This window comes from Barbus barbus (genome assembly GCF_936440315.1).
Source record: "Barbus barbus genome assembly, chromosome: 33".
NCBI lineage: Eukaryota > Metazoa > Chordata > Actinopteri > Cypriniformes > Cyprinidae > Barbus > Barbus barbus.
In genome coordinates this window covers 14408622-14430230 of record NC_136761.1, presented here as the reverse complement: position 1 = coordinate 14430230, position 21609 = coordinate 14408622, and the positions used below count along the sequence as shown (strand labels likewise).

The 21609-nt window shown below is 40.6% G+C and overlaps 1 protein-coding gene across 1 annotated transcript in view; it reads right to left on the bottom strand.

Annotated features, from left to right (window-relative positions):
- The window catches only part of LOC306853408 (relaxin receptor 1-like), a gene marked incomplete at both ends in the record, with an annotated part of 69116 nt that overhangs the window by 44350 nt on the left and 3157 nt on the right, over positions 1-21609 (bottom strand). Inside the window, one exon of the mRNA XM_079390782.1 lies at positions 20683-20832. Within this exon, the coding sequence (XP_079246908.1) occupies positions 20683-20832 (150 nt within the window). The remainder of the gene's footprint in view (positions 1-20682; positions 20833-21609) is intronic.

The following is a 21609-nucleotide window of genomic DNA, read 5'->3' as shown; positions in this document are numbered from 1 at the left end:
ATAAATTTGACTTTCAAACTTCTCAGTCTAGTTATTACAGGTATTCTTAGGCCCCGTCCACACGAAGACGGGTTTCTCTGTATACGCATAAATTTTTTACCGTATAGGCGTTTCGTCCACACGAAACCGGCGTTTTCGAAGAGTGAAACCGATCATTTTTGAAACCGGGTCCCAGGGTGGATAAATTTGAAAACGCCGTTTTCATGTTTTCGTGTGGACGGCGAATCCGTATATTTTCTGAAACGATGACGTCATCAGCCCACGTCTCGCCCCTAATCAGACACCGCTACGTCACATAACAGCGACAACAACAACAACAATGTCAGACTACGTGCCTGTGTTAGTGCTGCAGAACCTACTGAGCTCATTAGTTTTATTAAAGCAAAATCTTCTGCTTTGTGTGTTAGTTTATATTCAGCGCGCAAGGTTTACGCACATGGTCCAAGTCTTCTTCTCTGTTTTTTTGTGTATCTCTGTGGCAGAATTACAGCGCCACATATTGGTCTGGCATGTGTACTACATCGTTTTCAGTCGGTTTCAGTGATTCTGTGTGGACGCAGATATTTCCTGAGACGACTCCGTGTTTACGGAATTTGAGGCAAAAAAAAAGATTGGATAGGGAGAAATCCGTCTTCGTGTGGACGTAGCCTTAGATGTTTGCTCGCAATTCAAATACACAGATGACTTTCCTGCCCAGTGAACACTCATGAGATCAATAACACTTAACAAAAAATTATTTTTGCAGCTCAATGTCTATTACAATATACAACATAAATTAAATTACAGATAATAGTAATAATTCAGCAATGAACTTTTGGGAACAGATCATTTTCATTTTACTACTGTAAAGTAATCTTGCAGTAGATGAAAAACACTAGAAAAGTTCAAATACCAAAGAACTGTATATGAATACACAATACAGTATAGTAAAAAATAAAATAAAAAAGTAAATTCAGCATCCTCTGGCATATTTGTACTATACAGTACTATAGCAGTTTCCTGGTCTCCTGACACAAGCCTAGCTACTGTATATCTCTAGGCAGTCATTTCTCAGTTCTGCAAACACATAAAAAAAGTTTACAAATAAAATTTGACAGTCATACGTTTGAAGGTGTACAACATGTGCTACAGTTTACTGTACATATAGGCCTAGAATAGTGAAGAGAAAAATTCTATGAGGTAGAGAGACTCACATCATGGTGCCAGGACAACTGTCTCTCTGTGAATGTGGGGAAAACTAAAGAGCTGATCATGGACTTTAGGAAGAGACAGCAGCGGCCCTAAACTCCTCTTATGATCAGTGGGACCCCTGTGGAGAGGGTGAGTAGCTTCAAGTACCTCGGTGTAAACATCTCCGAGAACCTGACTTGGACTACACACATCCAAACACAGGTTAAGAAAGCCAGGCAAAGACTGTACCACCTGCGACAGCTGAGGAAATTCAGGGTCTCACCAGCAATCCTGAAAACTTTCTATTCAGGGACCATAGAAAGTGTATTGACCCAGTGCATCTCAAAGTGGTATGGAAAAAGCTCCAATCAGGACTGAAAAGCACTACAGAGAGTTGTGCGCTTAGCTGAGCGCATCTCAGGGTCTGCTCTCCCCTCTCTGCAGGACATCTACCTCAAACGCTGCAAAAGTAGAGCTGTCAAAATCATCAAGGTCTCTAATCACCCTGGTAACTGACTATTCACTTTTCTTCCATCTGGTAAGCGCTTCCGTAGCCTGATGGCAAAAACTGAGAGACTTAGGAGGAGCTTCTTCCCCCAGGCCATCAGGCTCCTAAACTCTAACTCTGTGTCATAACATCACTTGACTCCATGTAATATCACTATATCAATAAGCTATTCATAATTTTTCTCTACATCATATTGCTGCTATTTAAATACTCTGTACAACTTTTTGCACATTCCTCTTTATTACTATTTAAGTCAACAACATACTGACCTGCACATTTATATTTATATTTTTTATCTTATCTTTTATTTTATTTTATTCTTTAATTTTTTCTACTTTTCTTTTTCTTAATATTTGTATTCTATATAATTGCACTGTCCTTGGAGCGGACCTGACTTACATTTCACTGCTGGTTATACTCTGTATAATTGTGTATGTGACAAAGAAAAATTTTGAATCTGGAATCTAACATACTGGTACTGTACTGTAATTATACTGAATGTGTAAGTATAAAACGTACTCAGTTACTTACGTAACCTCGGTTCCCTGAGATATGGGAACGAGTACTGTGTCGCTAAACGCTATGGGGAAAAACTCCTTTTTCTCCAAGGACTAAAGACTTTTTCAATCGCGTAGTATAACTGCACAGCCATTGGTTTGTGCAGTGATTAAAAAACAAACCAATGGCTCAGCAGCAGTGCCGCATGAGCCTGTGGCAGTGAAGGCCGCCAGAATGGGCGGGGTCATCTGGCTATATAAGTAGGAATTTTGCCATAGGAAATCAGGTAAATTCGACTGAATCGACGACACTGAGTCATGCAGCGTCATGACATGGCAAGGAACGCAGTACTCGTTCCCGTATCTCAGGGAACCGAGGTTACATAAATAACCGAGTACATTCCCTTTCAATGCTTCGCTCATATTGTGTCGCTAGATGCTATGGGGAACAAATACAATCCCGCCGTGTCCATGAAGAGGAACAACTGATATGAACTGGTGTTGAGCAATAAGGGCTCAGAGGGACTAATTATGTACAGGGTGAGCCCTGCAGGAGGCAAGAGCTTTCAGATAATCGTTCCAATGGTCATATGTACAGCACTAGTAACAGGGCTAAGAGCATTCCTGAAGAAGCAGGCCGTGTCTGAGAATTAGACCGCCTTAGACAGGCGTGTGCCACTTAAGCAGATAAAATCTGGGCCTGGAAGGCCAGAACATCCTAGTTATAGAACCTGACAAAAGTGGATGGCAAGGCCCAGCTGGCCGCAGCACAGATGTCTGCTATGGACACACCCCTAGACCACGCCCAGGAGGAGGCCACGCCTCGAGTGGAATGGGCTCTCACTCCAATGGGGGTCTGTAGGCCCAGGGAGGAGTATGCTAGTGCGACAGCGTCAACTAACCATTGAGAGATCCTCAGAAGGAGGAAGCACAGAGAGAGTAATAACCTGGGCTCTAAACGGAGTGTAGAGTAGAGGTCTGCGCGGGAATGTTTTTTAAGTCCCGCTCCCGCAAGGCTATATCCCGCACCCACCATTTCCCGCGATATTTTCACTCTTTGTTCTTTGTCAACCTGCAGGGGGCAAATTTGTTTAACATTTTGCTGCCAACACAGTAGGAAAAAAGTGTCACAGAGAAAATTAAAATGTACAAAATTTGTATTCCTTATTTTTATTCGTCTTGTAAGGATAGGCTACAGTTCATCTAACCTTTACAACACAACAAGTGTCGCAGAGGGAAAAAAATTGTAGGTTGTACAAAAATGGCCGATAATTTTCAAAATACAAAATTTCGTCTTTTCAAAATACAAAATTCGACTAAACTTCTAAATTCATACTAAACATCTTACTGTAAACACAGTAGCCAAGGAAAAGTGTCGCAGAAGAAAAATAAATCAATAAATGCGACATCTTTCATTTAAAATTATAGGCTAAGCAAAATATAAACAAAACCGAGTTGAACGTTCTTCAAGGACAGCGTGCACTTTGCTCCATCCTTATTCAGCTCTGTCACTCATCGACAAACTGCCTGTTCTGTCTGAGGTCCGTAGCCTATATTCACCATCCGTACAGCCTGCTCTGAGCATTGATATGCACATGCTGCGCACAGACCCTGCAAATAAAACGAAGCACTGGTTCATGCGTGCAGCTCGTGCATAACAGTCCTGAGTGCAGGCTGTACCGGTGGTCAATGAGAATAAAGCGCAAATTATACTGTACTGAAAGGATGTCGGGAACGGGATATTGTTAGACCGCCCGCTCCCGTTCAAATTGCACCAGAGTTACTGGCCGCTACTGTGTTGTATTCAGGAATTTAATCCCACGCCGCAAGAAATCTGGTCGGGTCCCGCGGTTCCTGCGATACAACTGCGGAAATGCAGACCTCTTGTGTAGAGCACCTTAGGTACATACCCATGTTTTGGCTTTAGGATGACTTTGGAGTCGTTAGGCCCAAACTCAAGACTGCTCGACAGAGCCTGCAAGTCACCTACTCACTTAACCGATGCTAGCGCCAGCAGCACAGCTGTTTTCAGCAACAGTGTTTTTAAGTTCTCAGATTGTAGTGGATCAAAGGGGAATCCTTTGAGGGCTATCAGGACCTTGGGCAGATCCCATGTAGGGACCATGAGTTGCCGGGGCGGATGGAGCCTCCTGGATCCCCTCAGGAACCGTACAACTAGGTTGTCCACCGACTGTCCAGCTATAGGAGCGTGAGAAGCTGCTATAGCTGCCACATAGACTTTAAGCGTGGAAGGGGAGCAACCCTTGTACAACAGCTCTTGTAAGTATTGGGTCCTCGCCGTGTGTTGCACACCAGGTGGAGAAAACCGACCACTTAAGGGCATAGAGCCATCTCGTAGATGGAGCTCTAGCCTGTGAGTATTCAGGACACTCTCTGTGATATTTATTGATTCCCGTCGAGAGACCAGAGGTGCAAGGCCCACAGCTCTGACTGGGAGTGCCAAATCGTTCTGTTTGCCTGAGAGAGGATGTCCTGCCTCAAGGGAATGGGCCACTAGAAGACCTTTGTGCCTGCGCTCCCTGACTCGCCTGATTACCTGAGGGATCAGAGTGATTGGGGGAAAAGCATACAGGAGGTTGGTCAACGCGTCCTTGTTCTTCGAAAAGTAAGTTTGGCAGTGAGAGTTGTCTTTTGTGGCGAAGAGGTCAACCTATGCCTTGCCAAAGATCTCCCAGATTTTCTGAACCGTCTGTGGGTGGAGCATCCAATCCTCTGAGGGGAAGTTGCTCCGAGATAGCATGTCTGCTCCTTAGTTTAGTACGCTGGGGACATGTGCTGCCCTCAGTGAACGCAGGTAAAGATGTGCCCACTCCAAGAGGTGCTTTAACATCTTGAAAAGGTGTTTAAAGGTGAGCCAGCCTTTGCGATTTATATATGACACCACCGTCATGCTGTCTGAGCGGACTAGCACGTGGTGTCCCTTCAAGACTGGCAAGAAGGTCTGAAGAGCTCGACATGCTGCTGTCATTTCGAGGCAGTTGATGTGTAGCTGGCCTTCCGTGTTCATCCAGGAGCCTAAGATCAGTCTGCCTTCGCACAGAGCTCCCCAACCTGTGTGGGATGCGTCTGTCGAGACACCTTTCCATCTGTAAACCAATCCCATAGTCACGCCCTGCTCGAACCACTGTAGGTCCTTCCAGGGGATCAGGGCTGTCACACAGGCCTGGTCCACCCTGATGCGGATCCGTCCATGATGCCATGCATGGGGTGGAATTAGAAGTTTCAATCAGTACTGAAGGGGTCTCATTCAGAGCAGGCCCAACTGAAGTACCGGTGCTGCAGAGGCCATGAGGCCCAGCATCCTTTGAAACGTTTTGAGAGGGTAGGAGGCTTCAATTCTGAAGGAAGCCGTGAGCTGCTGAATAGCCAGTGCATGATCTGGCGTGATTATCGTCCTCATGTGGACTGAGTCAAAAATTGCCCCCAGGAACGAAGTTCGTTGGCTGGGAGACAGACAGAGTCCCAGGCACTCTAAGTGGCTGACGAGGAGGGACCTGTGGGTTATTAGCTCAGCTTCTGACTGTGCTAAAATTAGCCAGTCGTCGAGGTAATTCAGGATGTGGACTCCCTTCTGTCTCAGAGGGGAGAGGGCCGTGTCCATGTACTTAGTAAAAGTGTGAGGAGCCAGAGCCAGCCCAAAGGGCAGGACCGTGTATTGATAAGCCACTCCCTCAAAGGTGAATCTCAAGAATCGTCTGTGAAGGGGGGGTTATCTGGATGTGAAAAGTAAGCATCTTTCAGATCCAATGAAAAGTACCAGACCCCTGGGCAAATTTGCGAGAGGATCTGATTCAGTGTAGTCATCTTGAACTAAATTTCATGAGGGCACGGTTCAGGCGTCTGGGATTGAGGATGGGCCGGAGGCCTCCATCCTTTTTGGAAACGAGGAAGTAACAGCTATAGAAGCCTGACTCGCTCTGAGCTGCTGAAACTGTATCTACAGCCCCTTTTGCCAGCAATTTCTTTACCTTGGCTCGCAGAACACTGAGGTGGAGACCGCGATGCTGAAGCATGGGGGTCTTCGAGCGAATCGAAGTGAATAACCTTGTTCTATAATCTCCAGAACCCAATGAGACACTCTGGGGATGGCCCACCAGGCCTCAGCCTGTGTGACAATGGGTTGGATTAGTTCGGGTGGTGAGTCGCCGTGCGGGGACTCGACACTCATGATAACTGGTAGAGGAAATTTGTTCTCTTTTTTAAAATGTTTTTTTTTTTTTTTTTGCTATAACAGCGGCTGTGTATGAGGGCGCTTTTGGAACGGGCCCGTGATTCACAACAGTTCATGGAACAAACATACTGTCACTGGCACCCGAATCCGAACGTGGTGCTTGAAGGCACAACAGTGGGCGTTTCGGGGGTGGTCAGGCACTTGCGAGACTTTGCCCCCTCCTCTTCCTTTCCAGCAGATCAGGACGATGCTGGGGGCGCAGGGTCCAAGGTCAGCTTGGGCCGGGGTCCTTGGCGCTTTGCAAATGGATAGCGCCTGGCCGAGCGGGAGCGCTGTCGGGGCTTTTGAGCAGGCGATGGCGCAGGACGACTTCTGAACCACGGTGAATCGCTCTGCAAACCCCTCGACAGCAGGTCCAAACAGGCATGTAGGGGAAACCGGGGAGTCGAAGGGGACCTTGTCAGCCTCCTTAATCTCGTTGAGGTTTAGCCATAAGTGGCGCTTTAGCACCACTAAATTGGCTATTGACCTCCCTATGGCCTGTGCTGTGGCCTTGGTAGCCCTTTGAGCCAGGTCTGTAGCGCTGGACAGCTCCCTGAAACCTGCGGCATCAGGTCCTGACTCATCGATGGCCTGGAGGAGTTTGGCCTGAAAGACCTGGAGCACAGCCATGGAGTGTAGAGCTGAGACGACCTGCCCGGTGGAGGAATACGCTTGTCCAGCGAGGGCAGAGGTCATCCTGCAGGGCTTGGAGGGGTGAGCGACTTTCGCTTTCCATCCAATGGCAGTGGGCGGGCAAAGGTGCGTAGCCACTGCCTTGTCGAGAGGAGGCATCCTCTCGTAACCCTTCTTTTCAGTGCCGTCCACTGAGGAGAGAGCAGAAGAAGAGTTAGAGCGAAGACGGGCCGAGTAGGGAGCGCGCCACAACTTCGTAAACTCATCATGGACCTCCGGAAAAAACGGAGTGCCTCGCTGGCGAGGGGCCTGATGGCTCCCCGGGAGGAAGCATTCGTCCAGACGGCTATGAGTGGGCTCCTCCGGCGTAGACCACTCCAATTTCAGCTCCTCGACTGCCTTAGAGAGGATGCGGAAAAATTCAGCATCCATCTCTGGCTTAGAGACGATGGGCTCGGCAGGCGGTGAAGGGGTGGGGTCAGCAGTAGAGCCCGACATCGCCTCCGCGTCTGATGCTATTAGAGACATTGTTGTGTCAATTCATGGTTACAAGTTGTACTGAGCACTCCAGCCTAGATTCCCCCAGGACACTTAGAGCACTCCCAACCTGCAGGGGGCAACCATGCAACGGAGTTGGTGGAACCAACTTTTCAGGAAGTGCTCTTGGGAGCATATTTACCTACGCACCCACAGGGAGTGCATGGCATTGAAAATTTGGTAAGAGTTCAGTTGGCCCTCTCACCCGTTCCTGAAGAGATACTATGACCACAGCTCCTGATCATCCAAAGACGCAACTGGTAGGACAGAATGTGATTGAATGTGTTGAGGTCATGCTTCTATATGACTTTTGCTTGGTTGTAACGTGCTATTTAAGTTAAATAGTTGAAGACTTTATTATGTAAATGTCAATCTTGGAAGTAACGTTACTCTAAGCATGTGTATTGTTTAATTATTATATAAGTTTAATTGTGGGATTGGTATTTTAATTATTAACTATTAGAGATCCTAGGTTAATCTACATGACTTTGTTTGGTTTGGTTTGAGGATTCAGTAACATTTATTTATTATTACTTTGAGAAAGTTTTATTGAGATTTATTTGTAACTAATTCATGTCTTTTGTTTGTGTATCTTAAATGTTATCAACCTATTCTGTTCCATCCCAATCTATCAAACCATCTTTAAGAAAATAAAAAACCAAAAAGTGAACAGATTTGAGTTGTCCTTTGCGTCCATCAGAGATTAAGCAGTTTTCAAATTTGGGCAGAGCTGTGGTCAGTCAGAAAACACACAGAACTTGACAGACATGTTATCGTCTAATAGCTCATATTCGACGGCATCAAACAAGACCATGTCACTCGCATCAGCCGAGGGACATTGGTCCACATGCTCGAAGAGGGTGTGCGAAACCTCTCTGCTCAGCAGGGGTGAGGCACATGGGATCTGGGCCGGCGTGAGCTTGCTCGTGGCCGAGCGCTTAGTCCCTTAGCCTTGCTGTTTTTTCATCACAGGTCGCTGGGAGCAAGAAAACTGGCAAGCGCTAGGGGTGGATTCGCTCCCTAAAAAGAAAGCGATCCGAATGCGCAGAGTGCTAAGACTCATATTCACGCAATATGAACAATCCATCTCTCCCATGGGCAGAGGATCTCTTTTTTCAGTAAGGAGTTGGACTCGGTCAACCTCACAGTATGTCTCTCAATAGAACATGCTCAGTCGATGCTGAACTGCCTGGAGTCTTTTCAGCACAAGAGGGCGGATCCTCTGAAACATGAGTCTCCTGGGGCATCCGCAGCCGCTGTCACACCACTCGGATTGCTTCATATGAAACTGCTTCAGCGTTGGCTTCACGACCGAGTCCCAACATGGGCATGGCGACGCGGCACGTACCAGGTCTCAGTCAACCCGTCCTGCCGTCAGACCTTCAGCCCGTGGTCAGATCTTGCTTTTCTTCGGGCAGGAGTCGCCCTAGTGCAAGTGTCCAGGCATGTTTTTGTATCAACAGATGCCTCTGCCATGGGCTGGGGTGCCATGTGCAACGCAGCTGCAGGGCTCTGGACAGGGCCCCGACTGCAGTGGCACATCAATTGTCTCGATTTGCTAGCAGTATGGCTTGCTCGGCGCCGCTTCAAAATGCTGCTTCACGACCAGCATGTACTGGTCCGTACGGACAACACTGCAACCGTTGCGTACATCAACCACCAAGGAGGTCTACGCTTCCGTCGCATGTCACAAATCGCCTGCCATCTCCTCCTTTGGAATCAGAAGCATCTGAGGTCGCTTTGTGCCGTTCATGTCCCAGGCAAGCTCAATCGTGCAGCCGACGAGCTCTCACGTCAGCCTGCCCTTCCGGGAGAATGGCGACTCCACCCCAAGGTAGTCCAGCTGATTTGGAGATGCTGGTGGAATCTGTTCGGCGATTAGTGTTCTTCTTGCTGGGAAGACCCCCGGAGATGCCTTATTCATTCAACTCTCTCCTCTCCGTTGTTAGGATGCAGAGATTCTGATTGGTGTCATCAGTTTTGCTACCTAATGTTTAACTTACTCATTGTTAAACATTCTGAGAAATGTGTCTTTGTTTTGAGAACTGAATTAATGGTTTGGGAAAATGGGCCGAACTAAAATCAATTATAGCATATTATGTACCTAACTCTGCAATTAGTTTTCGTCATTGGCATCTTCTTATTGATTTCATGTTATGGTTTTGTCCGATAAGGAAGAAAGGCCTATATCCATGATGAAAGTGAAGCGAGCGGTCAGAGAATCGGATCACGAAACAATTACGGGATGAATCTCAGACATATCTGGACGGTTTAGATTTCTCAGAGGCTTTCTGAATAAACCGAGAAGCAGTAATGTAAAAACAATTAAATGTAAAAACAAATAAAAAATAAAAAACAAATGTAAAAACAATCCTTAGTGAATGGGCTGCGCTTTGTGTTTTTGACTCAAAAAGAACCGGTACATTAGAGTCATTTGTTAATGAATCCGACTACACTGGGCATGCTGCGTGCGTGTGCAACCATCATGCACAGTTTAGTGAAAGATGTGTTTTTTTGCCATTATTTTCCATTACACTGTCATTGCCGCAGCTGAAAAGTAACACATGAAACACTGCTTACATTTATATTTTATTCTGTGATAATTTTGGGGTGGCAGGGGTGGCACAGCTTTTTCTTAGTGCCACTCCTGATGGAGCATTGTATAACAGAGAGGACAAAAGACACAAGATACATATAAGCACCTGACTGTAGCTTTCAACTCGATAAATGCAATATGTAGATTATAAATTTCACCTAATTACTTCAATCTGCATCAAGTCAAAAAGAATTATCACATGTACTGACTAATCATACTGATGTTTCACAGTGGAAAGACTGCAAAAGAAAAGTCTGAATTCAATGCAATCATAACATGCTGCCCACTAAATTACCATTATCTTATTATTTTATGGCAGTATGCTGTATCCTTCACTGCCTATGATCTCCAACAATCCATTACATTTAACAGTTGGCGGAAAAAATAAAAATGGCACCTGACAGAGCAGTTGAAAGCAGAAAATGAATTTATGTATGCTTTTCTTCCTTGTTTCTTTCAACCTGTGATTAAATTTCCACAGAGAAATAACCTTTGCAGTCACAAAATATATTTCTTTGTCTAAAGTTCTCTTGCTTTGCAGACCTACAACTTGATACACTGTCTGTTCAGTCAGTGCTGACTGACTGGGCACCTGCCTCCAGTTTCAGACACAGTCAGTTTGAAAATAGGGCTACAAAGACTAGAAAACAATTAAACAATTTAAGACAGTTTTTGAGTTGAGGAGAGAAATTATTACCTAAAATCTCCCTGAAAGTTTTAATTGTACTGACGTACTGCTTAATATTAACTGATTTGGCTGACACTCCATTATAAAAGCATGTCTGACACACTACAGTTTGAAGGAGGTTGTCACACCCATGGACGTTCTGTATTTTTGTTTTAATTTACCATGTGCCCTGTGTGACTTAGTTTTCTGTCATTGTCTGATTGTGTCATTGAGTTCGGCTGTGTTCTACATTAGTTTATCCTCCTCACCTGTCTGTCCCTCATTAGCACCCCTACTTAGTTCTAGTGCTTTGAGTGCTAAGATTTCATAGAAAGGGACAAAAGGTTTGTCCAAAATGTATAAAGTGTGCCAGAGGAACATTTTCAGCACTCCAATCTACCCAACCTTTCATTTCATACCCTCATTTACTATCAAATGATGAGAGAATGATGGGACCATTAGACAGCAGACAGAAAATTAGGAGCCCTCCCTCAATCTGAGCCAATTTCAAACCAAAGTGTCCCTCTACTTCCTCTCTCTTGATGGGTTTCTAAGTTTGACAGGGTTTTTTCAATAGGGCCAACAGAACAAAATATGATAACCATGAAATGGCAGCTTTGAAAAATGCAAGATGAGAAAGATAACTGTAATTAATGTGCCCGAGAAAAGCCTTGACACGTAAACTGTTCCACATACTGAGTTTCAGACAAATTATGACACAGTTGTGTTAGTCAGCGGATGTTCATGTACGTGACAATTGCCCCCGCTCCATTCCATCATTTCTTTATTAAGCCACAGATCAGGGCTCTATATGGTGCTGCAAGACTCTGTGCCAAAGGCTACTGAGAGAGTGTTAGTTTCAATGCTTAGATAAATTAAATTAAAGAAAAGGTGCACCTAAAAATTCAGCAAATACTGAAACAAATTACTTCTTTTTAATCTTTTCCTCTCACAAAATTACTGTATGACTTAAAAAGACTTTTGAAATGTAGTGCACAATTCATTCGGTCTACTTTTATGATACTTTTAGGATCTTTTATGTTCATTATGTTCAAACCTTACATGGGCTGTTTTACAAACTTAAAACTATCCAAATGTTTGTTTCTAGAAGTACACTGTTCTAAAGTTTGAGGTCGGTAGCAACCATTACCTCAGTCTTTAGTGTCACTCATTCAGAAATCATTCTAATATGCCGTTTTGGTGTTCCAGATACTCTTCTTATTATTACTGATGCTATTATCAATAGTCTTTGCTTAATATTTTTGTGAAAACTATGATAGTTTTCATGATTCTTTGATGATTAGAAAGAACAGCATTCAGTTGCTAAAAAAGCACTTTTGAAAACAGCATTCTTGAAATTTAAATCTTTCGTAACATTATAAATGTGCAATAAAAGTATTTTATTAAAATAAAAACTCTTATTGACTAGAACTGTAACAACTTTCATTGTGCTAACTTTAACACATTAGCCTTATTCATAGCAGACATTCTTTCTCTCCTGAGACAAATATCAAAAGTCAAAGGCAACATCGCTCCTGGTTTCAGTTGCTGTTCTGCGACCTCAGATCCTAATGCCCCTTAGCTTGCAACTGAAGTGATGGTTAAAAATAAGCTTAATCTTTTGTTGTTGTTGTTGTTGTTTTAATAACAGTGAAAATGCTACATGGTAAAAAGTTGTGATAACATGCTTTTCAGCTCTACAGGAATCTACGTATTTTTATACCAGTTAAAAACAGTAATATTTTAGTTTTTCATAACCATATTCTACTCTTAGTCTTTGTTCTCTTAATCTGACCTTAGGTTTAAACAGTTCTCTCTCTCTCTTTTTTGGACAGCTGTGCTTTTAAGAAACACCTCTAAAAAGAGCATGCAAAAAGAGCAATATGGCTAGTTTGGCTACCCCTTCCACCAAAAATCAGATGTGCAGTGTCCTCTGTTGCTTTAAAGAAGAAACCCTTGATGTCAATATGCCGACGTGAATGGCACTGGGAATTTTATCATGATTAAATTATAAATTGGGTAATGATATTGCAATTATTGCGTATATGTTGGGGTATGATTTTTTTTTTTTTTTTTTTTTTTCGGTCACAACAGTTTTATTTACATTACTCTATTTACACATTTGAGCACATTTTTGACATAAATGTAACTCTACTTTTATTTGCCTGCTACGTGTTTTATATTGTTTAGAAGTGGGTAGGGGTGGGGTTAGGTGGTCTAATTGAATTTGAAATTTATCTAAAATTATTTTATTTTTACAAATGCATGCAAACCATTAAATTAAGACAAACAACTGATAAAAATGAGGGCCCTGCATGTCAAAAAGAGACACTAAAAGGATAACCCTGTGCATCGAAAAATAACGCTAAAGGGGTACTTTGAGCATCAAAAAGCGACGCCAAGGGGGCCTGACCAAGAGGCAATATGACGAGTTGGGAGTGAGAACATGTTGGAGAGACATGTTCTGATGCTGACTAGTTTTAACAGTCCAATGCTTATTGACAGTTTCAAAGAACAGCTCAAGGTTTGGCCAACTTTCACATGTTTTACTCTTACCTATATATTTGGAAGACGCCTTAAATTTGTGAACAGTTCAGAATAAGTGAACCGCAAAACAAGTTGCTTTGGCAGGCATCTTTGATTCCTCCTAATATGATCCCTGTATTGTCTGGCAATGCATATTAATCCTTAAAACACACACACACACACACACACACACACACACACACATATCACATCACAATATTAGGCAGCACAACTGTCAGCCAAACATGGCTGCTGAAAATTCACTCACACCTGGCTCATTTTCTTCCTCTGCTAATTATGTTAGAATCCTGAGATGAAGATAACAGCTATGATTAAGACATCTCTCTCTAATCTTACGGTTCGTCCTCAGCTTGTTCCCTCTGTCCTGATGAATTCTGTCAGAGATTTCCCGCTGGACCTCTCAATCACCAGTGAACTCAGAACTGTTAAAAAATACAGCAGAAACACATATTGCCCCATTCACCAATACTGGGAAACCGCAACTTGCACTGTTTATGTTTATTTACTTCTGTGCATCAGAGAATGAGCTTAATGTCAACTCCAAAACCCCTGCAGATCAACAACACGGATCCTTACCCCAATTAGCTCAAAAAGGAGATGTTTTAAGTGTCAAACTGGTTGACTTTGAAACATTCATTAATGTTTGCAATGCCTTTATTTTTCATTCTTTCTACTCATCCGAGTCACTCACTGTCATATTACATTTTCTGAATTATAATGAGAGTGTGGAATTCAAGCCAGTCAAAGTTATGTTTCTCTCCCATGCATCTCAGATCTCTAGTCTAAGATACACTGATGGAGTTAAGCACAATCCTATATAATTTACTTTGTCAGCAAATGATGGATATAATTTAAGAATGATGATAATAATGAAATGAAAACCAACATCAAAGGATTCTGAAAATGTACACATCTCTGAAGAATACAAGTGAAAGCGTTTACATATTATCAGCTGTTCATATGTTTGTTCTGAATATAATTCCACACATAAAGTATGTGTTTTACAAACTTATGCAACATATGAATAATGAATACTAATGAAATCAAGTAGCACATTCTGATCACAATTCATGCACTGTAAGTAAATTTAAGACTTAAATTAATCATATAATGTCTAGGCACAGAAAAAGCATTAATCTATTTAGGTAATAATTAATCATCTCTACGTCCCATTAAGCTTGCAAAGAATTTGAACATTTATTAAACTTATTCATCTTGATATAAACAAAATGGCCTTACTTCTAAGATATAGGCTTTGATACATATTTCATCAAATATCTCCAAAATTCAAATACAAAGCTCTGGATGATAAGCTCAGCCACTTGTAGATTCAAATGCATTTGTAGGTCTTGCTATTTTAAGACAAAAATCTTTGAATGGCCACTGAGCTTATGAAGTCATAATTTATTCATTAAATGCTAAATTACTACATTCACCAGTTTTAGATACCATGTATCTGATGAGAGAGCAGCAGGTGTGGATCAGGCCTAAAATTAGCAGGGAAGCCTCATGAGAAAACAAAACTACCTCTGAAACAATTGATGTTCAGAGCAGAGAGTTTGCACCCTGTGGTCCTTACACCAAAGGGAAAAAAACCTGTTCTTAAAAAAAACATATATGTATCAGTTTCTGTAAAGAGTTGTGATGTCTTTGTCATTGTCAATGGTCCTTTGATCACGGTCTTCTAATAACTCCCAAATCAACAATCTACTCCTTGATCTGACTGCTGTTAGCTCACACATTTCAGTTTATTCGTTTATCCATATATTCTTTAAAAACAACTGCTAAAATACCTGAAAAATTTATGATTATGTTGCTCAAAAACTGCTACCATTTCAAAAGTACTAGATGAGTGAGACATCTTATTTAACTTCCTGATTATGTTTCATTAATAAGATCTATTTTGAAATATAATGCATTATTCATCCACCCCTCTCTATGAACTACTGCACACTCAAGCATACCTGAATAATAATGTGTCTAGTTTTGTAAATGTTTAAGCACTGCATTTGCATATACATAATTATATAATTTCTATGATGTTTCTTTTTTTTTAATCCATGTTGGGCTATGAATATGCAAAACATGCATACTGCATGAAAATATACAACACATCCATATGTAACAAGATACATACTTCAAAAGTCTCTAAATGAAACCTAATTAGGATACAAAATGAGATGTCTCGCTCACCGTCTATGAAGCAATAGACCAACAGACAGACAGATAGAACTATCAGTTTAGGCACATCATTATATTTCCTTACTATTTCCTTACTGCTTTTTCATTAGATTTCAGCACAGAAAATGTACCACATACAGTAAATGCAATCCCTTTCCAATCACATGCCTGGAGGGAACTGGTGGGGTATGACCAAGGTTATGATGTCCGCTGAGACACAGCTAATCAATTATTAGGTTAGCACATTCATCTTTGTTAGAGTTGCATGCACAAATCAGTTTCTTAGGCTTATCATTACAGCACCCTCACAGACCACCCACAGTCCTTTCACTGACTGGTTGATGCATATTGCACACAAAACTGGAATGCACTTGTAAATAATTCCAAGCTTCGATGAGACTGTAAACAAAAATGTTTTTAAAAGTAACTGCCTTAAAATTATGAGTGTTTGTGAAGCGAAACCTATCACTGGATTTGAAATGTTTTGCATAATCCAGGTTGCATAATGTTACTCTAGAAAGATTTCACTTCAGTGTGGCATAAATTCTGTCCTTTTTTAATGACAACCCAACAAAATTAAAAATTGATCTCAGATTCTCAAACTTTGCAAGGGCTAATGCCGCCACCCTTGTTTTATTAGTTTTAATTAATGGTACCATGGTTTAAAAATATACCGTTCTATAATGAAATTGTAATTTAATTATAAATTATGTAATTGGTATGTAATGAATGGACACTAAATCAATACACAGTGTGGCACCTTATTAATACTGCATTCTGCATTTTCAGAACCAAACAAAATGGATAGGATTTGCATCTTGTGCATTTATTAAAAAAAAACAAATTACACATTGAGCATTTGAGAATTAATGATAATATGCTCACTGAATCCTTTAACCAATTTATCAGAGACTAAAGTATTTTCAGCAGCTGCCTGGAGTTGCATATCCAACTGTGCATCAAGACCTTGTTGATGTACTGTTCTTTAAAACTAGAAGGCAATTAATCATATACTGAGAGAAAAAAGGAAATCTAATATAATAAATTGTTTCTTGAAATGAGGAACGATTTTTAGAGACTTCCACATCTCAGAATATTTTTCTTGGGAAAAAGAGTCAAGTCTCCTTAAGAGGTCCCAACAATATCTCGAATTGTGCTCATATTTCCCAAACTATCAATGAAACTTCAGGGATATTAATATGAACTCAAATTTCTGAGCTGTACCATTCAAAGCATCTGAGACACTTAAATTAAGCATAATACAACTAAGAGCTACATGATATCCCATGCTATAAGGAAAAGACCCTTGAGCATTAAAATATTCCTTTGATGAAAGCACTTACAATAAACAGGTGGGATAACAAAGCAGTTTGTTAGCTGACAAGATTAATGTAATGCTTTGTTTATGTGGTATTGCAAAACTCATAATCAGAAGAAAGCCTTGTGAGCTATTTTGGATTCGTTGGATTACTGAGAGAGAATCCAACCTCTAAACAACAGTCCCAGTCTTATCTTCAGCTAACAAAACAATCACAATCTACACTGTTGAAACAATTCACAAAATAAGTCTTCTACAAGAAGAAAAGCCACACAGAAGTCAAGGTTGGGACCAAAAGGATAACAAAAAATCACTTTGAGATAAGGAAAAAAGCTTATATGGAGACAAAAGATTATTTGGAATAGAATAAACTGCCACCATAATGGACAACTGTCTGTGGTGCAGCGCTCTAACTTCAGTTTCATAGATTAATATGATGCTAAATCAAAGTCACACACCATTATCGATGACAAAATGTATATGAGCCCACAGCTGAATGCTCTGATCCTGAGGGTCTTGGATTTTACAAACCGACAAAGCTCTTGAGGTCTCAAAGCATTCATGGCAAAAATAACAAATGGCTTTCTTTGTGGCGTCACCCAGAGTCAAAATGTGCCCATGTCCCTATCTTTCATCCTCATGAGAGAGGGGATGAGAGGGAGACAGAATGAGAATGACTGCGGGTGGGCCCGCATCTCCACTTTCGTTTTATATAGAGATTCAATTGTTTATCCAAACTTCATTATCTATCAAATCTCCAAGGCACTTTTTCTTCTCTTTCTAGTTTGAAAAAATACTTTTATCATCTTTCGCGAGCTCAAGTACAGCTTATCATTTAGGTCACTTGGCCTTTCATCTATATCCAACTTTTCGGCGAACAGCGAGAGTAAGCGCCTTCATGCCAGGTGCTAAGCCTGGATAATTCATGCCTATCGTTTACAGCGATATCCAACAATGACCTTTCTGGCCCTGAAAAGGCTTTGATAACTCAGTTACGACAAGCGGAATGCGATAAGAGAGGTAGGAGTGGAATCTCAAGCATTCAGAATACCAATCGTGGGGATTTGGAAAAGCATTATAGGATCTCTCACTTCATGTCTATCCTGTTCTGCTTGACTCAACACACAGGTCTAAGCAAATGTCTTAAGATATTATGTACAAGGTGACATTTCCCTTCGTCCTGACCTTTTACAGTCTGGTGCCGACACAACAGCTTTTAATCTTCCCCCCTGTTCTCCATCGTACAAAGGCCGCGAAAGCAAGTAAGACAAGGTTAAACATGGTGCCTACCGCTGTAGGGGCCAAATGATGACACTTAAGATTGAGTTTGATACAGTCGCTGTGACAGATGCCGTGAGACAGTTGCCAAAAGGCTAGGCATGCACTGGTTCTGACAAGTATGACATTATCAAAACTTCCTACATAACCATTAGGGCTATTGTAACACACTGGTTAAGTAAATGATTACTGAGGAATCAATGGGAAATTAGCACCTCTTCGTAAAATAAACGGCACTCTGGGTTTTCTCTTGTAAAAAAAAAAAAAAAGTCATTAACAATTGTTAACAAGTCAAGGAATGCTGTTTGAATTTGAGGTGGGAGGATATTTAGAACTTAATTGGTGCTTCATCAGTACTTTGTCAGCAGATACCTTTGAGGCTATTAGAAGATAATGCTGTGGAAAAAAAAATCGCTTGGGACTGGAGTCTGATGATAAACCAAGCTGTTTAACTATTAGGCTTTTCCTTAATCAGAGAGATGGATGGGATGGTAAATTAAATATGACGATTTGTACAGATGAAAACTGCAGAAATCTTTTTCAATTTGACTGATTATGTATTATAATTAGGGATGTAACGGTATGAAAATTTCTAATCACGATTATAGTGACCAAAATTATCACGGTTATCAGTATTATCACGGTATTGTTAAAATGTGCTGGAGATGTTCAAAAAGTACCGAAACATAAATCACTTCACCAAGTTTCATACTTAAAAATCAACAAACAGCAAATAAAATGACTTTTTGTTTGCATAATCACTAAAACAATAACATTACTAGTGAGGTCTGGATTTTAAATGACAATTTGACTGACACCAGTTTAATAGCATGTTCAAATAAATAATGTAAATGTTCAAATAAAGCTTTGAAAAAGTTTAACATAAAGGTAGACCACACATTTCAGCCTTTAAAGAAAAGGGTTAAATTAAAATGATAATTAATAAATGATTATATGTATTTTATCTGCTCCATAAATAATCCTATATAGCATATCTGAATTGTTTAAATGTACATAAGTTTGTTTTTCATCAACCGGTTAAAATTTACAGCAGGTCATGCAAATTTGGTCAATTTTTTGGCCAGACAGAAACTGCACACAGGCTGAATGTAAATAAGTGTCTGTAAATCCACTCTCTGGCAGCAGGTGGCGCTTTATACGGAAAAGCTGAATTACAGCTGAATCCTGTGAACTCCGCGAACACTTCCTTTAGGTATTACATGGAGCGAAGATGAGAACAAAATGCCATCAAATCGTTTCTGAAGACAGTCCGAACCTTCAGAGGTACATTCATATAATTAATTCATTGATATATTCATTTGTATAATTCCCTTAGCACTCTTTTAAAACCTCCCAGCTTTTCCGCCCTATTTTCACTCAGAACGAAACTACTGTGCTGCTGTGCGCACCTGAGACTGTTACTGAAAACTCTGCTTTATGCCGGACAGTATTTATTTATCGCGAGTTGTTTAAATCACGGTAATCGAATACGGTTTTAATGATAATTAAAATATGAAACGGTAATACTAACCGCGGGGAATTTTATCATGATTTATCGTCAAACCGGTAATCGTTACATCCCTAATTATAATCAGCCTCCAGAAGTGGAAGCAAAGTCAACTGACATGGTTTCACCTCACAGACATAGAATGAAGAAAAGAGAGAGAGGCGGAGAAAAGGAGCAGAAATAGTCAGAATCCGAAAAGAAGAAACAAAGCACACGAATCAAAAGATGAGATGCAAAAAAGAAGGATAGGAGGAGAAAATATTGCAAGAATAACAGATACCAGGGAAAAAGCAGAACAGGGATAATACACTCTTATGCAATAGGATACCTAAAATCTTGTTTCTTTATTGCTGAATACTCTAAATATCTGTTTTATTTCAAACAATATTCAAATGGTTGCCTGAAAACAGGGCTCTTTTAAACCAGTACAACTATATATTAGCATGATTGCGAAAATGATATTGCTTGTATAAAGCAGTTCAATATATAAGAACTTCATGAGTAACCTGAATTTTAGATGCAAAAGACTTGCATTTTAGATTGGCACTAAAAAAGAATTCCCACCACTAATACATCGACTGACAATCAGTCTGTCTGGAACACTCAACACACACAAGCGGAGTGAAAAACACACAAAAAGTCCCAAGTGCTGCTGAAGCATTCATTGTATATGCTGTATGCATCACAGCAAACGTTATAAATCCTCAGAAATAGTACAAGGCATCACTACTGATTATGGGTTCTTATTGCTTTTTGCACGTTGCACCACTCGCGTCCAATGTAGACAGGGTGTTATATCACCACTCTTAGAAGGTTGCTCAATCAATCAGAATAAATGACCAAAAATAAATAAATTTATTCTCTTAATTCATTTATTCGGCTTTAGGTAGGCAAATCTATGCTCATCTCTACTGGCCTACAGTACAAAGTAAAAGAAAAAAAAAAAAACCGTGAAAAATAGCACACAGGGGAAATAACAAGAGACCGACAGGAAGGAATCTGAACTAACCACAATTCTCCTCATCTGCCTGATTCCCACAGTCATCCACGCCATTGCAGTGAAGTAGCTGAGGAAGACAGGTACTGAGGTTTCCACAGGGGAAGTAGCCCAGCGGGCAGTGAGCCCGATCCTCTGATACATTAAACATGGTCAGCACCACTACAGAAGAGACAAAGACAAAGAAAAGAGAGAAATTGAGCATTATAAATTCAGTCTCAGGTTACACTGTTGCATTTGTCATTGTTTCTTGGACTGTGAGGTGTAGTACCTTTTTAAAAGTATTTTATTTTATCTATTAGTAATTCATAGTGATTTCATTATATATTAATTTTATTATATATGAATTTAAATGTTAAATCAATGTATATATTATACAGTAAAATATATCCCAAGACATTGTGCTGTTTTATAACATTTTCAATTATACAAAATGACAATTTATAGGTTCTGTAGGTTAAATATTATTTTGACAAGTACAACTGGTGGCCTCTGTATAAAAACAATGTCAGACCTGCATGATAAAGAAAAACATCTAAAATTCATATAGAAATATAATAATTTCAAAGAATGAACATCACAAAGCTCTTCAACTACTAATGACTGATAAAAATCAAAGGTTTTATGTCATCATTTCATCACTACCTTCTGTATGACTCAACTTACTGCAAGACATTCTCAAGGAAACCTATAGACCTTTTTTTTTTTTTTTTTTTTACAACAAAGAAATTAGATATGTTTGAAAGTCATCTTATTGAAAAGATGGTGCATTTTTTTTTATGTGCTCAGCAATTAATTGCAATTTCCTATTCACTTAAACACAAACACATGATGTCTAATAGATAATTATACTAGGAACTATTATACTACTATAGTTAATTTTTAAACTATTAGTCTCCATTCACAGCTAATGAATGGAGGGCAATATCCAAGACTGTA